The following is an 18674-nucleotide window of genomic DNA, read 5'->3' as shown; positions in this document are numbered from 1 at the left end:
TTTTTATTTGATTTTTTTTACATAATTTCATATTTATATACAATACAATTAATTGCATTCCAATAACATTTATGCAAAATAATATTTAAAATACAACAATTAATTATTATACAAAATATAAGTACAAAAAAAATTATAAAATTAAAAATATATTAAATTGGATAAGCATATTAATAATACTGAAGAAAAAAATTATAACAAAAAGAAATTTATATTTAAATCAAAAATGCATATTTTTAGGAGGTTTTCTTGCCATATTTTTTAAAATTATTATTAAGTATTTAAATCATATTAATTTTTTTTTTCAGCTGGAAGCCATTTTAACAATTTGGTGCGAGAAACAATTTTTAATTCTTAAAAATAAAAAAAAAATATTAATGTAAAATTTAAAAAAAAAAAATTTGTAAGTTTATTAAGATTTAGATTTTCGAATTTACGATATTATTGAAGAAAAAAAAATTGTTTTCACACACAGACCTTTCATTTGGAATGTATGTATTTTTTGGTTTACAAATTTGAAAAAAAATAATACACTGTTTTTTTTTTTATTATTTAAAAAGCTTGATAAATTATTTCTGGATATCTTTGGAGATTTTCTGTATAGTGCACCAGTACTAAAAATGAGATATGTATAAATACATACATATATACACACACATTATAGATTTTTATAAATTAATAAAATATTCTCTGAAATTAACTATAAACAGAATTTCCATTCAACAATTTTTTTTTATAGATACGAAATTATTATATTAAATAACTTACATGTATTTGAAAGATTAGAAATTTATTTGATGGTATGGGGAAATTTTTTGAAAATGCCGTGTTTGAATTTTAATAGTTTTCAAAAGGCTCAATTCACGTTTTTATATAGTGAAATTGAATTTGTAAAAATTACAAAAACTTTAAAAATTTTTTTACTTTAGGTGCAGCATTTTCAAAAATATATAAAAAGTGTTTACATATAAAGTGTTCAATTCTACGAAATTTTAAATGTGATATATTAAAGTTATTTAAAGGAGGAATAAAAAAATTTAAGTCAATGAGAAGGAAGATTTCATAGAGGTAAATAAATTTAGAAAATCTATTTCTGTTTATCAAAAAAAAAAAAAAAAGTAAAGAAAACAATAATAGGTTGTAAAAATGCAAAATAGAAATCCTGTTATAGATAATCCTGATAATAAATTTCTATAAGTATTTTTTTTTTAATAATTTCATACGCTATAGATATAGTAATGTCATCCTTTTAAAATAAAGAATAGTGAAATGTAGACGCAGCGCCATATGTTGAAAACGAAGTAAATACAATGTTGTCGGCTATAATCACATAGTTATGTTATACGAAGAGAGAGAAAAAGAATGAAGAGAGGTAAACAGATTTTAATTTTCTCATTTTTAGTACTGAAACATTTTCGTGTCTTCTTAACTCCTTAACGTACATGGCACACAAACTTACAAATCGTTACAATAACTTATTTTTTTATTATTTTTATACTTAACTGTAAAAAAAGTACAAGGAAAATGTCAAAATAATTTTTTTTTTGTTTTTTTTAAATGAATTTAACAAACATAAAATAAAAACAATGAATGTCTTCAAAAATGCTTTACAAAAAGTTTTATTACGATATATATAGGATTCTTTAACCGTCTAAAAATTTTTAGTACTAAATTACATTCTTATACTAAATTTTAAAGAGAAAACTAAATAATTAGCACCTTTTATGCTAATTTATTTCTTGCTTCTATTTGGTAACACCTTAAATGGCATGTATAATACTTAACATTTTTGAGCAGTATATAATGTTAAAAATTTTCATTTAGAGCTTCTTTGAATGTGATACTTTGCATGGTTTACATTTTGAGCGCATTTTTGAAGTCACGCAACATTTTAATAAAAAGTTTTATACTCGTAACTAAAAATTGAAATAAGAATGCAAAAAACCCAAAAACAAAAAAAAAAAAAATAACAAATCAAAATAAATGTTTCATTTTGTATTATCAATTTGTATGTGTGTGTCATTGTTTATAAAACATTAATAAAATTTACAAAATAAGAAACAAAAAAATTTGTGAAAAATATTTAACAAAAATATAAAATGTTTAAATGATTAAGTACGATCGAAACTGATTTGCGAACCCCCTACACCCAAGAATTTTCGAAAACAATAAAAAGAAAAACAACAACAAAAAATATGTGAATTTAATTTTTGAAAATATACTAATAATAATAATTAGTACAACTACTGCTAATGGTGTGCAAAATTAATTTCTTGGGTTGTATGGTTACAGCTGTAATTGGACATTTTGGGTAAATTTCACAGAAATTATTATTATAAGAGTTTTTTTATTTTTTATTTTGGGATAATATGGTGGAATTACCTGTGAGCGCCAAAAATATCAGCTTTTTATATATATATATATGTATATATATATATATATATAGTATGTATTCTCGAACCTGCTAACGCATAAAAATAATAATTTTAAATCTTTTTGTTTTGTGAGTCGGTTGTGGCCGATTGAAATTGGATAAACAATTGTAATAACAATTACCTTTATTAAATTTTTAAATTATATAATGTAATTTCTTTTTAAAATTTACTTATATAATTGATTGCAATTTAAATGACGTGTACTGATGTTTGATGACGTTAAAATAAAAAATTATCGCCAATTTAAAAATTTTTAAAATTTTACCAATTTTATAATTTAATTTTCATTGAAAATACATATAATAATTTCCGGAATTATTATATAATTAAGATTATATGCTTGAACTCGTTGCTCAAATTATATCATTAGATTTACATACATATTTGTTTCTCTTTCTGGAAGTGAAGAGCAATTTTTTAAAAAATTAATATTAATTTATGTCAATATACGGACAAATCGACAGACATATTAAATAAGTACATATAATATGTATGTATATGTATTTAAAAAATATAATTGTTTCAGGTTTTCCAAATTTTTACATTATATACATAAGTATATGTAGGCAGTAACGGAAGACTCCTTTAATTGAATCTCAGTAATAAATTTCGTAATTAAATTATAATAGTAAGAATATTTAATTTTGAGTTTAACTTTTGATTTTTGATTCATTATTAATTTAATACTAAAATTAAAAATAAATAAAAAATATACCGTAACTTCAAAATTGTCGTTTATAATAATTTATTGCTACACAATTCAGCTATTCAATTACTACACATTATCTCTCATAAGTTGAATTATGTACTAAAACCGTATTTTTGCAATTTTGAAGTCTGCGATGTTCTTAATAACCTACTATGTAAGCCTCTCGGAAATTGATTTATTCTTTTAACAAAAATTAACAAAAAAAAAACATAATTTTATGTTTAAAAGAAATAAAAAAATAACAATAATAAAGTTTATTATATTTTTTTATAGTATATATATCAAAAAATAAAAATGAAATTTTTTTTTTTTTTTCTATTTAATTGAAATTTTTTAAATAACCTACCTATACACTTAATTATAAATCCATTGTGTTTGTTGACTTATTTTGATTGTACGTTAAGGGTTAAGTTATATAAAATATTATAAAAATTTTTTCTATATGTATATATATGTATATATGTACATTACAAAAACATCAAAGCAAAATTTCTTGCCGTTCATAGGAATGTTTTACCAAAATTTAATGCTCGAAATTTTGTATAAAAATTGAATTAAATTAATTAAAATTATAAATTCAGGTTCAGGAGGCATACCATATGATTCAATTTTTATAATACAAAAACATATTACGAATTCGTGTCTTCAGGGACTGCGGTAGGCCAAGCAGTTTCTGGTAGATAATGTCCGGAAGTGTTTCAAGAAGGTTATAGGTTTGGGTAAGAACCAGTTGAGAATCCTCATCGGGGTCTTTTCGCGTTACTGCAAACTTAGGCTAGGCCTTGAAACTGAAAACACTTTCAGATTCTGTGGAGAAGATACGGAGACCTCAGTGCACCTTCTGGGGGAGTGTGATACTCTCGCCCGTAGAAAAAGGGAAATACTGGTGGGGCTCACAAGTTGCTTGAGTTCATCAGGAGAGTGGGACTCAAGCGTGTGTTGTCGAGCTGAGGGAGAGGGGGGCACGGTACTAATGAAAAGCACATCCGGACATAGGGAAAGATTACATAGTAGGCCTCCAGTATTTGACTAATTGATAAGAATATATGAATAAAATTTATTCATATACATATATACACATATGTACTATATATTTTTCAAATATTTGACGAAATTAATATAGAGGATGTAAAAGAATTTTTTTTATTTTAAACTGATTAGAAATTTTGGTAGATTTATTGGGATTTTTTACTTTTTTTATTAATATATTTTTATTGTTGTTTTTAAAATATATATTGAAAATGCGATGACTTATATATACAGTGGAAGAGACGAACGTCTGACTACTTGAATGAGTAAAACAAAATCTTACTTTGTATCACAAATACAAAATGTTTATAGTAAAATAATTTAAAATTTTTTTAAATTTTTTTTTTTTAAATTATAACATCAATCAAATTTTATTTAATTACAATCAATATAAATTTAAAAAAATGTGAACGTAAAGAAAAAAAAAAAGAAAACAATAAATTAAAAACAAAAAATTATAAAAACATTTAAGCTTTTAATTTACAAGCACAATTTTTTACTTTTTTTTTTGTTTTAGATAAAAACAGTTTCATTGTAAAAAAAATAAGATAGTGTTCTACCATCATGTACTATTATACGTTTTACTATTCTAGGTTCAGAATTCTCAACATAGAACAGTCCATCATAGTTTTCATTTGAATTTTCTTTAGTTTTTTGCCTTTTTGTTAGTAAAAAAATTTTTTTTTTTGATTTTATGCGCACACATACCAAGTGATACTCGTGCTGGTACAGCTCCTTGATCTAACCAAAAAGATACCCATGATACAATAACCAACATACAGCATGGAATGTAAATTTGAATAAGATAGTATGAGAATTCTCGCTTGAATAGTAAATCGACTTTAAGACAACTGTATTCACCTAGAAAGTTTAATTATATATGGAAATTTAAAATAATATTTAACACATACGCTTTTAAATCATATCCTTTTTGAATTAAAGGATTCTCTTTTTTTGTTTTTTTTTTCTAATTTTTCATCCTGATTTTATTCTTATATTCATTCTTTTTGAGAGAAGTTTTTAAAAAAAAAATTAATAAAAGTTGTAAATTAAATAATTTTATACTCAAAAAAACAACAACAAAAAAAAAACAAAAAAAAAGGAGCAATTTTGTTTTAATAAATTTGACAAAAAAAAAATAATAATAAAAATAAGCAAATTTATTTTTTGCTTCTTCTTTACCAGTATTAGTTTTACTGTTACAATAATCAGTCAAAAATTTTTCCAATGTAAAGCGAGGTAGGTGTAAATTTTTAACAACTTGAACTGGATCACCTTCTTTCCAAAGGAACACAAGATCATTAGTTGTCCAACCATCTAAAAGATTATTTTGAATGTTGTAAAAAAAAAATAATTAAGTATAAGTGTTATGATTCTAATATAACATTAGATATTAGAGATTTTGTGCATTATGTAAATCGCACCTATATAATTAACATTACCACATATCCAAAAAAAAATCTGATGTGATCAGCACATAATCGACCGCAATGCGTATTGTCTGGTTTAGTAAAATTATTATGAAAGTTTTTGAAAATGTGTTTTAAAGACTTCTTTACAATTTTGAGGACACTAGTAAGCTTTTAGTTAATATATCTCGAAAAATGTAAATTTGGCTCTTAGTAGAGTTTCGTTTTGTGCCATTTGAATTTCATGAAAAGTTCGGTAGTTAGTTTCGATAACAACCAGAACTCAAATATTAATTTCAAGAATTTCCTGATCTTTTCAAAAAATTTAGAGATTCATGTTTGTTTTAACACTCCGAATTTAAATTTTAAATTTGAAGGAAATTGGTTACTTATTTCAACAAAATAAACTCACATCTAAAATTTTATCGAAATCGATTCAGAGACCGACAGACAGGCAGACAGACAGACCGATATCTCTCTAAAAATAGTTTATTTATGGTTTCCTACTATGGAAAAGTGCGTTCCCAATTAAAACTCGACGTCGGAAATATGTTACCATCACATAACTTTCTTTATTGTATCCAATGCGGTCGGTTGTAACTCAAAGTTATTCGAATAATATTGTAAATTTTCTTATCTTGTCGTTTTTACAATATTTTGTGTAATTAAACAGTGTTATTTTATAGATGCTTGCATATATTTAAAAACATATTATATGAAAATAGAAGAACAGATATGTTTAAAATTATATGTTCCTATAATTATAACTATAGAAACTATAAAATTCCATGTTATCAAAATTAGAAATTGTTCTATGATATTTTAATATTTGTTTGGGTATATTTAAATAGATATACTTACAGCTAGCCATTCTTAGAGAACAAATTTGTCTATCCAACGGATATAGTTTTAAATTCATTGGGCATGCCAATGTCAAGGATATTCTTATACTGTATAAAACTGATCCATTTGGAAATATACGAATGTATACATTTGGCATAATAATATTATGAAAATGACCTTCCTTTTCATTCGAAAAGAATAAATCCGGCATCCATACTCTGTTAGCTTCGGTTAATGTTAGATATTTGAGGCGACCTAAATAATTATAATAAAAATTTAAATTAATTTTGTTTTTTTAAATGTTTTATTAGTATAAACTGACACTTAAAATTGTTAGGGGTAATTTAGAGTAGTAGTATGTGTAATGTTTTGTAAATCGCTTGAGGGCTTGATTTCATAGTGGTATAAAGGATAGTAGAACTGTTATTTTAATGTCATTTCTACTAAGGATACTGAAAAAGTTGTAGATGTATACATATGGGGCCATCTTAATATGGTGCATCATAATGGAAGGTAAACGGAAACGGGCCCGGACTGTAGTTGTTCGCTGTCGCAGCTTTCAATTCATGGCTCTCGGAATGGTATGCCGGGAGACATGCAGTAAAGCAGAATTGTAAGGGTTAGATTTGGAGGTTTATACATTGAGCGTTTCTTTATTAAGGGCACTCTCTATAAACGGGTATGCTTTTTCTTCTTCTCTGGAATTTATAAATTTACTACAGATTTGATTTTTGAGGGCTACCTTCTTCAAGCGTGGGTGCTAGCCTCAACTAACTGTTTGAGTCGGATTGCGACTTGTACTGCCGTCCACGAAGGGGTATCTCCAGATTTATACTTGGAATAAGAAAATATGCGAAAGTGTGGGGTGGCCTCATTCGGTTCCCTTGGAATCTACCAATCTAGGATCTAGTCTAAATATTAATCCAAAGAAAACTAAACCATTATAAGATAAGATAAAAAAATACCAAACCATACTTTGCTTATGCAATTTTTACTTATAATTATATACAGATTTATTTTTTAGTTTCTAAATTACGTGTGATATTTATAAATTTAAATTTCCAACTTAAAATATAAAATAACTTATAAACGTGTAAAAAATAGTGATTTAAATATATAATTTATTTGAAAAATAAAAACGAATAACTTACCTTGAATGTCGTCAAATTTTAACCGTTCATCTATCCACTGCTCTCTGAATGTTAACTGTACGCTGTATTCCTATACATTGATAGTACGCGTTTATAATTCGAATAAGAATTTGCGTATATCAAGGGGAAAAAAAATTAAATATTAACAAAACTTGTTGCTTTTGTTGTTTTTTTTTTTTAAGAATATGAACTTTTTTATTAAATTTTTTGCTTTGTGTTTTAAAAGTTTATTTATATAAAATGTAGAAATAATCAAATTTTTTTTTTGTAAAAATATTTTTTTTTTGCTTTTACTTAATTTTTAATTAAATTTTTTACTATTTTGTTTTTTTTTATAATATTTTGTAATGGTATTAGCAAGTATAACAAGATGCAACATCTACAGTAAATCATGCTGCGCAAGCATATTTTTTTCTTTTTCTTTTATTATTATTTGTAGAATATAAGGTTTTGGTTTTGTATAAAAATATTTCTATTTATTTATTTATTAATATAATGGGAAATTAAATTTATATATTGTTTATAAATTAAATTCTATATGCAACATGTTTCCGAATTGAATTTGCCAATATTTTGTTTGATTTTTTTTTAAGGTAAATTTTGTATTTTTTTTTTATTTTAGTTTTATATAATAGTCTAGATATATTATAGTTTAGTATAATAATATTTTATTAAAAGATAAAAAAAAAAATTATCTAAAAAGCCAGGCATTTTATTTTATAAACTTTTTATTTAAAATATGTTATTTAAAATATAACTTAATAAATATATAAAAAATCACTAAAATTATATCATTTATTTTAAATAACAATAATATATAAATTATAGTTGCAATATAAATATTTAAAGCATATTGTCAATATAACTTTTGAATTTTAGTTTTTTCAAATGCAAAGCTTCTAAACAAGCAAGTAAGCAGGCAAGCAGGCACACAAGCAATTTATAATGCATTCATATAATATTTTTAAATATTATATATAATACAAAGTATATAAGGAAATTTTTGTATATATATCACTTTTAAAAATGCAAATAAATAGAGTATATGTATATTTGTGTGTATGTAGGTTAATAATAAAAGCATATTTATATAAGTATTATATTAAAAATAATTGCTATAAAATTTATATATATATATGTGTATTAAAAAACAAATTTATATTTATATAATAATATAAGAGTATTATATATATACATATATGCAAAGATAATTTGAAGAGAATAATTTATATAAAAATCTAATAATAAATTTAATATAGTTTATAAAAAAAATTTTGTCATTCGCAATATAATTATATTATATATAAATAATATTTTAAGTTTTATTGTATTTTATATACGCTGGTTATAACTAAGGTAAAATTTTATGTATATGCATATAAAGAAGAGTGCATAGCAAATATATAGAGCTTAAATATAAATAAATTTTATTTAAAAGCATATTATTATTTTAATTCAATCTCATAATATATTATATAAAATGTAGAAAGAGCTATATAAGAATTTAATATATTATATGTATGTATAAAAAAGTATACACATAAAAATTTAAAAATAAAAATCATATTTTTATATTGTATTGTATATAAATATATTCATATATATTTACAATATATACAATAATTAATTATCATGCACTTAAAGCTGAAATTAAAAAAAAAAATAATATTAAATTATATTAAATTATATTAAAAAATAATATTAAATAATATTAAATAATATTAAAATTTGTATATATAAAAAAAAGAAAAAATTATGAAAAAAAGCAAATTAAGATTGAATAATGTGATTTTAAATATTTTGTATTTAAATATTATAGTATTGTTTTATTATATAAATATATAATATACTTTGGAGTAGAGATTTTCAAATTTAAACACAATATACAACAAAAGCAACTATTGTAGTTTAAATATAATATTACTGTTTTGACAGTGTTGTGCATTTGTTATGACAGTATTCCAGTGTTGTAATATTGAACTTGCTTTTCAGTAGCATTTTGTTCGAAAAAAAGTAGTATGGAGAGCTTGAATATAGTAGTTTGGGATTATTATTAATAACAAACAAAAAATTTTACTAAACGATTTTGTTATTACATTTTTTAGCTTTATACAGAATTTTATTTCCGAATTTACGTAATTTTATTCAAAATTAATTTCAATAAACTTAGATCTTTGAGTGTACCCGCATTCAAAACCTTGCGTTCATACTTCATATTAATAAAGTTGGGGCAACCCAATGGTTTTTATTGTAGAACTTTTAGTTTCAACAAGTGAAAATACTGCTTTTAAATACAGTCTATGTATACCTACCACACTATTTAAATTATTTTCATTCATATACGAAGCTATTTCTAGGATTGCATATATTTAGGATGAACAATTTATGCAGTCTTTGAAATAAAGCAAAAATTAATATAAAGTAGGGTTAACATAATGCTCGATTTTAAGGTTTAATTAAGTGAGTTAAGAAAAAAAGAAAAATAGTTATATTTTCTAATGTCATGGAACTTACCGTTAGCTTATTGCGTTTATAGAAATTTGAAAAAGCTGGCGGTTTTGGAAATCAAACACTTTTTACAACCGGAATTTTTCAGCAATGCGAATCAAAATAATGTAATTTTGACGCGAGCTTTGCGTAATATAAAATTTCAAAGTTTGGCGTTTCTTTTGCGGCAACATTTTGAAGATTCTAAATTCAATTTTCTTTTAGTACAAGAGATTTTATAGTAACAATAGAAATGAAACTTTTATAAACAAATACTAATATTTGTCAAGACATTTTCTAGTATAAATATAAAAAAGTGCAGTAGCGCCGTATTTTAGATTGTCAAATTGCAGTAAAAATAACAACACTGGACTGTACTAATTTTCCTATTTGATTGATTATTTAGAAATTATTATAAACAAAATTTATCAGGAACATTATTGTTTATAAGCTCCCAATTATATTTATTGTTACCACGATACTATAATATTGTGTTTAGGAAAATCTCTATTATATGTTTTTTCTACTTAATATTTTTCTTATAATAATTATTATTAATTATACATGTATGTATATTATACATAGGTTAGTATATATAATCATGTTTTTTGTTTTGTTATATATTTACCGCCAGTTATACTTTGGTATTATTATTATATATATATATATTACAATATTTTAAAAAAAAATATCAATTTGTTGATAATATTGTAAATTTTTTTTGGAAAATGTATATAAAGATATAAATAGACAGAAAAAAAAACGAAAATGAAAAAAGAAAATTATTGAGTAAAAATAATAAAATATAAAAATATAATAATTATAATATTATATAATACATATAATATATATATAGAGTAAAAATTATATTATAATATTCAAATTCTTAAAAAAAAATTAATTATTATATTTAAAATAATTAAGTATATTAAAAATTCTTTTAGTTTCTTAAAAGTAATACAAAAAATATGTACGAGAAATTGAGAGACAGGGAGATTGAATAACAGAGGGCAGAGAATTAGGGACTTCAGCTTTGTTTTTGATTTTGAGATATATGCTACTATCTATGCTATTTTCCAGTTTTAAATAAAACTGCAATTTTAATTTACAAAAATTTTTTTAAATATTTATGAATTAATGCTATGAAATTTCTCCCATTTATTAAGACAAATGCTTATGTCTTCAGTTATTTTAATGAATTGCTGTTACTTTCGACGTTGTAATATATCCCATAAGATTCCTAAACCAACGCTCCTTACTTATAAACCAGAATTTACAAATTCATCAATTCTTTTTCTCCTTAAGTAAGAAAATAAGGAGATCGTAATAAAAGTTAGATATAAAATTTTTAATATTTTCGACTATATTCGACTAAGAACGTTTTTTGTTTTGTCTATACCCGTGGACTATATCCCTGGAAAAGAATTATATAGCAATCTTTTAACATTATTGCCAAATACTTAAATATAGACTTGACTCTAAATCTTCTTTGTTACATTTAAATCAATTATTCACACATTATATTGTGTATAACTTAATTTTATAGGCTATATCTTTATTTTAATGAGATTTTCTCTATTACACATTTAGTTCTAAAATTGAAAACTATTCAGTTATGAAAGGATAACTTGGTATTAATTATTATGATATTCATTTTATTATATATTACTATAACATTTAGGAATTTTTAATAATTTAATGTTAGAATTGTTTGGTTAACTAAAAAATTTAAAATAAGTTACAAATAAAGTTTTGTCTAATTTTTCAGAGTCAGATGTTTGATACATTTTGATTTTATTTTGATTTTATTGATAAAATGATATTTGAAGTGGAAGAAAGATGCTGAAACTTAAGGAAATCCCATTATGTACCTATCTTTAAAATTCAAAGGCTCTTTATCTAATTTTTAATGAGGTTTAGGCTGCTTATCTTTGAAATAATCTTTATATCATTTTAATTATATTAGTTCTCTCATTTTAATTAAATTATAATTGTTTCAAATTTGAAAGTATAATGCCCATACGGGTCACGTAACTATGTGTTCCAATAGTTTATAGAGAATTATTTATTTAAATTAATAAGTCTTTTATTTACAAGAAGTATTTGACTATAATATTAGACCCATAAATAAATTTAATATAAGTACAAATTAAAATTATTACTGTGTTATTTTATAAAAAAAACACAAATTTAATTTCAATTCTGATTTATTTTTATTTTTTCTGTATTTAAATTACACTATATAACAGAATAAGAAGGTGTTATGCTAACTGTTATTACTTTACGATTAACAGACGATTAACTGACGATTAACAATGTTTAAATCTTAAGTGCTAATATTTATAATGTAAATATGCTAAATAAGCATATTTGCCTATTGCAACATTCTTGTGAACATTATTGTGGGAAAATATTTTGGAATGTTTTGTTTGTTACGCGTGAACACGTGGCAGTCTAACGTGAGTTATGGAATGTTTGCATTTTTGGTGTTAACTTACATATTGTAGACTAGAAAGTGTTCATACATTAAGTAGCTTAAATTTTGTTTTTAAATTATTCTGCAGAGATTTCAGATCTATTTTTAATTTTGTAAATACGTATTTTATATGTAAGGTTCAATAGTTAAGGCATGGAATAAAGAGTTTTAATATGTTTACCAATTTTCATATTATATTCAGAGTGTTTTCATTGTATATTAATTTATAGAGCGCCTATTAAAAATGCAAATATTTTGAAATATTGTAATAACTAAGAAATTAAATTTATTCGTCAAAAATACTAAAAAAAAGTGTAATGAATTTTGTTACATATTTTTTTTAAATTATGATATAAATTTGTTAGAAATGATGATATAAATTTGTTAGGGTTCCTTTTAAATTCCGCGAACTCGCTTCGTTCCTCTCATAGTTCTAACATGTTTGACATTAATTTTAAAGATTGAGTAACTTTTTTAAAATTTAACTTATCAAATTGTATAACAAAATTGCGATAAATGATTTATTCTATTTTATAGGTCACTAATAGTGACTAGTACTTTATATAATCTATATTCTTATATTATACCTGATACCCCATTCCACGGTATCCGAGTAGAGTTAGTGGATAATTTTCCTTTATATAAGGATATCAATAATTTGATACTAATTAATTTAAGCATAAAAAATTTACGAATATTTAATTACTTGTTACATAAATACCAAATATTTATTTAATGAACAAATCAATTGAGAATTATTTTTTTATATTAGTTGGAGTGAATTCTATTTTCATTTTCTATCTTAACTCATTCATTGTTAAGTGGGGTATATAAAAGGCTTAAAAAAGGATATTTAGGGATGGTTTTAGTAATGGAAAACATAATATTATAATTTTCATATCTCAAATTTTCATTCTTACCATCGTTAATTTTTCGTTGATTTCATTTTTAAATTTTAAAAAATATTTCAATAACAAATTGACAATATTAAAAATTCAAATATTTTAAATTAATTTAAATTAATAAAAGAAAGAAAATTTTAAGATTTTTTAAAAACCTTTTGACAGTTTTAAATTAAACTTTTTATACAAAACTTTCTGTTGCAGTCGATATTTGAGTATCGCAAATAAATATCGAGAAAATATTCTAATATTGCAATCTTTTACTACATTACCCGGTTAATTTTCCATTACTTAACTAATGCTTAATAATATATTATAAATAATGATTAATTATTTTAAATATTAATCACCTAATCATATATATATATATATGTATATAGTATAATAGAGATACAAAGATAAGTAATTGATTATTTATAATATAAACTGATAGTATGTATTATATTATGTGATTGAAACTATATAAATAAATGATTTGGAAAATTGGATATTTTAATGCTAATATGGAAGCTATATGGTAAATTTTTTAATAATTTCATATCTATATATTATGATATGTATATGTTTATGTATAAATATATATACTCACTAAAATTTAATTACCTTTTATATAACTATATGGTATTTTATTGATTAATTTGACGTATTTACCTCATTTTCGATGATTCTTCTATTTTCTGCATTCGATTTTAAAATTCTTTAAAAATATTTTTTATATAAATTTTAGATATTAATTGTCTAATTAAACTTTAATATTATATGCATTATTGTAATACAAATAATTTAAAAAAAAAATATAATATTATGAATATAATTTAAAATTAGGAAATTTGATCTCAATATCATGAATTGTCAAAATGATATGATTGGCAATTATCAGGAATTAATAATTAATTTTATCTTAAGAATGCGACAACACTGATTACAAAAATATTTAATTCGGATGATATTTACATATAATATTACTCTTTCAACCGTCCGCTGTTTTCACAAATTAATATCCGTCTATATAGGGGTACAATATTACCCGGGATATTTTTATAATACATTATCGTTAGTTTTTTAAAACTAATTTTTTTTTACAATATACGTTATTTAGTAGCGTACAAGAGAGGAAACAATTCTAACAAACTCAAAAGAAGGAAGCATTTGTTTTCATCACGATTTTTATCAGTCACAATTTGAACAATAAACGTATTCTTTTATGCGATTAAATCTGTTAAAATTTACGAATTTGCATCTGGTTTTTTGTCCGTGATATTTTTAATTCGCGTTTGTAAATTATATTGATGTTTTTTTTGTGTAAATTTTATTGGAGTAAGCCGGTTCGGAGTCTGCGTCCGCGATATTTTAATTTACATTTCGATACGACTTGGTGGAAAAATTTAAGCTTATAAAAATTTATAAGCTTGTTGTCATTATTTGTTTAAAAGAAATAAAACAAACAAAATTTTATAACAAGCTTTTTTACATAATGACATCAACCAAAGAATTAAATAGGGAGAAACAAAACAAAAGAAGTTTTGTACGCTTTGTTGGATTTCAAATTTTAAAAGTTACTAGTAAAAAGATACAATACTTTTAGGAAAAAAAAAAATGTACACAGTACGTCGTCATTTAAGTTGGGCACTAATATAAGACTCTAAAATATGTTAAAACTAATAATTTTTTTAACAAATTTTGGATTTTTTCATGTAAAATATATTGGAACGGGGTTGCCCTGAGGATGGATTCGAAATTTGTATCCAAAATAGTTTTATTTACATTTTAATGAGGCTATTGTAACATTTTACCTTATGAATATAAAGAAATGAGAAGTAAGAAAAATATTTCAATATGGATCGGAAAAAATCCTAAATTACCATTTACTATAACAGCGACCAAAAATCAAAATTAATTTTCTGTTACTTCTTCTTAAGAATTCTGATAAATCATGTACAAATCAATTGTCCGAATTTTTAATTATTAAAAATTTGATTTTCTTCAAATCAAATTGGAATCTCGAGAATTCGAACTTTGAATATAATCTACGAATATTAATAATATCATTATTATAGCTTAGTAAATCAATAGCTTTTCTGTATAGTTAGAATTCTTTCATAAATTCTGTATGACTTATCATATACATTCAAGAGTTTTATAGGTACATGGCAGTTTTCAATATAAATGGAGACGCAATCATTTAATTTACAGATATTTTAAAATTTTTACATTAAATAAATAAACATTTAGCTGAAGAAATTTTAACCATTTAACAATTAGAAAATCTTGCTTATTAACTAATTTTTCTTTTCTAAATATTCTTATATAATAATATTATTCAATTATTTAAGATTTGTTAAGTATTAATAATAAATATTTTTTGACAATTTTAAATATACATAATAAATATTTATATATAATTAAAGCATTTATATTACATAATTAATTTATTAATTTATTTTCAAAATTATTTTACAATTATATTTTTTTTTTTTGTGTTTATATTTTGATATATAATTTATTGAATTTTATTTTCAATACAGTTATATGTGTATTTTCCTGAAAGGCATAAAATTTCAGATATAATGTAGTTTTAAAATTGAAATAAAAATTATAATAAAATACTGGTATAAATGTTATAACTCGTATATTGGTATACTATTGAAGTTACTTAGATGCGTTTAATTGTATAATAAAATCTCACCACCACCATTTTAAAACAATTTATTTTACTTTCAATCTGAGACTGTATTGTACTTTTAGTCCGATATTACTTATGATCAGATTTAAGAAAATTATAAAACATTTTTGCATTCTCTAAATTTAAAAATTTTAATATTCATGTCTGACATAAATTTAAAATAAATTTTACATTTGAAGTTTTATTATTATTAATTGGTAACTCTATATTTATTTTTTTAATAATTTAGAAATAAAATCAGTTGCGTTAAACAATTACAAAATGGCACAAAATTTCGTAAGTCGAATTTTTGACAGGAATGCATTTGTCCATACTACGGAAACGTAAGTAAACTATAATTTTAGAATAATTTCTGTGTGGTCTTTCAGTCGTTTATCTGTGTGCTATTGCATTTGCAACTAATCTGACACCCAAAATTAGTATTAGTTGATAGCACATTATTATGATATTAGAAAAATATAATATTTCTGAACATTAAAATGGTGAAATTTTATTCATAAACATTATTTTATATAATTATATTATATATGTATATATAATGTGTGCAGCATTGTGTTTCTAATTTAAATACATTTTATCACACTTTTTAGTGTTCTTTTAAATTTAAGGGTTTACATTTAAAATTTAAATCAATTTTAATATAGAAAAAAAAAAATAAAATATAGTTTTATTTTGGGAAATCAAATAATTAAATTTTGGTATATAAAAATAAAAAATTCAAAAAACTTTTGTACGAGTGATTTTAAATTGATTTATAATATAAATTTGGAAATTTTTAAAAGCAGTTTTAAAGCGTATGTGTTAATAGTTTTAATATTTTGATTTTGTTTTATAAAATCTGATGTAATCTGAAAAATTATTTTACATTTCGGAGTTTTTCATATGTTAATTTATTGAAAGTGTAAATGTATTCCTATGCTGGAAGATTCCATAACATATAATATGTCTGTCTCTTCAGGAATGTTAACATTTATTTTATTTGCAATCGAAATGTTTTTTTTTTGTAATAATGCAGCCTGCACTTGCATTTGACAACCCCAATGAAGGGTAGCAGACAAATCTGATGATTGTATTTTATTGAACTAATTTTAAAACATTTAGTATTAATTTAAAAGTATATTTTAATAGAAAATTGACATTTGCTGACAAATAGTGTTCAGTTAACGATTTGTTTACGCATCAAATAATAATATTAAAATTGCGTTTATTATTTAATAATCTTAGTTTTGCAACGGTATAGTCTTAAAATAGAACGCAAAAGAATTTCTATGTTTCATTATACTTGTACATAAAATGGACTACAATTTTCACACTAAATCATAGAGCTGGGTATTATCAAAAATACCCAATCGCACCAAGAAAATTTAATAATTTTTACCGTTGTTGTCAATTTTACTTTTGCTTAGAATAAATTTGTGGATTACATCAGATTTTTTTTTACGAATTAAATATTTTTGAAATAAGCGTTATTTTTAATATACATTAAAGCAATAATTAAAATTAAGAATAATACACAAGATTATAACGAAGAATTGTGGAATTTTATAAGATACATATACATATATGTATATATTTTTCTACTTTATTTATTTAATTCCTTATTTTTTAAATACCTTTCTGAATAAAGGGTTAAATTAAAATTTTAAGTTTCGTTGATTTTAACATTTTTTTTTCCACCCCCAATATTATAGAAAATTTTATTTCAAATTTAGATAATGATATTTTCCATTTATCACTTTTATTGGGGTTATTCCTAAAATTTGTTCTAATTTTGTGAATGATTTAATTCTCATTAATAATGTATGAGCACAATTACTGAAAATATTTATTTCTCTATTTGGCCACGGACAAAATAGGAATGAAAAATTGTATGAGAGGGAATTTTTGTTCGGAAACTAGACCGTGATTTACTACAGTACAAAGTTTTCAAAGTATAAAAGTAATGGATATAGAATTAAATCATTTATTTTCATTAGTTATTATGGTAATACTAGAAGTATTTACAGTTACTTAGAATGGTAATTACTAGAATCCTAATAAAAAATGTTAAAATCACCAAGAAACTTTTAATTTAATACTTAATAATTTTATTTTTCTTTGAAGCGAAAAAAAATCTTGTAAAATATTCACACATCAAATTTTTTCCAAAATTATTTTAAAAAAATTTTACACTTTATATTTAAAATTAAAATTAATCACTCATTGGTTTTTTTTTTTGCAAATCTTGCAATTTGAAACTTGTATTAAATTTGTAAAAAAAAAACTGCTCAATATTTAATAATATATTTTGATATTATGTTTGCAACTTATTGTTATCAATTTATATTTGCCAAACTCTATAATATGATCCATTAAGAATGTTAAAATGTCGTTTATATTGCTATAACTTAATGAATTTTATATATTGGTGATGTGAAAACAATTTTGTGTAAGTGTATGTGCCAATAAATTTATAAAATAATAAGCGATTTCTTATTTTAATTAATATTATGGAAATAAAAATATGAGTAAATAATTTATTTATTTTAAAATCTAATAATTTTAGATCAA

General features: G+C 22.4%; 1 protein-coding gene across 19 annotated transcripts in view; it reads right to left on the bottom strand.

Annotated features, from left to right (window-relative positions):
• The window catches only part of LOC129609907 (glutamate-gated chloride channel), a 161957-nt gene that overhangs the window by 26376 nt on the left and 116907 nt on the right, over positions 1-18674 (bottom strand). For all 19 annotated transcript variants that reach the window (XM_055522171.1, XM_055522160.1, XM_055522168.1 and 16 more), the window contains 4 exons: positions 7577-7646; positions 6444-6680; positions 5356-5490; positions 4882-5034 (listed from right to left, as the gene is read on the bottom strand). In XM_055522171.1, coding sequence (XP_055378146.1) covers positions 4882-5034; positions 5356-5490; positions 6444-6680; positions 7577-7646 — 595 coding nt within the window. The remainder of the gene's footprint in view (positions 1-4881; positions 5035-5355; positions 5491-6443; positions 6681-7576; positions 7647-18674) is intronic.

Source organism: Condylostylus longicornis, unplaced genomic scaffold, assembly GCF_029603195.1.
Source record: "Condylostylus longicornis isolate FDR11 unplaced genomic scaffold, ASM2960319v2 ptg000040l, whole genome shotgun sequence".
In the NCBI taxonomy this organism is placed as follows: domain Eukaryota; kingdom Metazoa; phylum Arthropoda; class Insecta; order Diptera; family Dolichopodidae; genus Condylostylus; species Condylostylus longicornis.
Note: the sequence above shows the minus strand (reverse complement) of the source record. Positions and strands in the feature narration are given on the sequence as shown.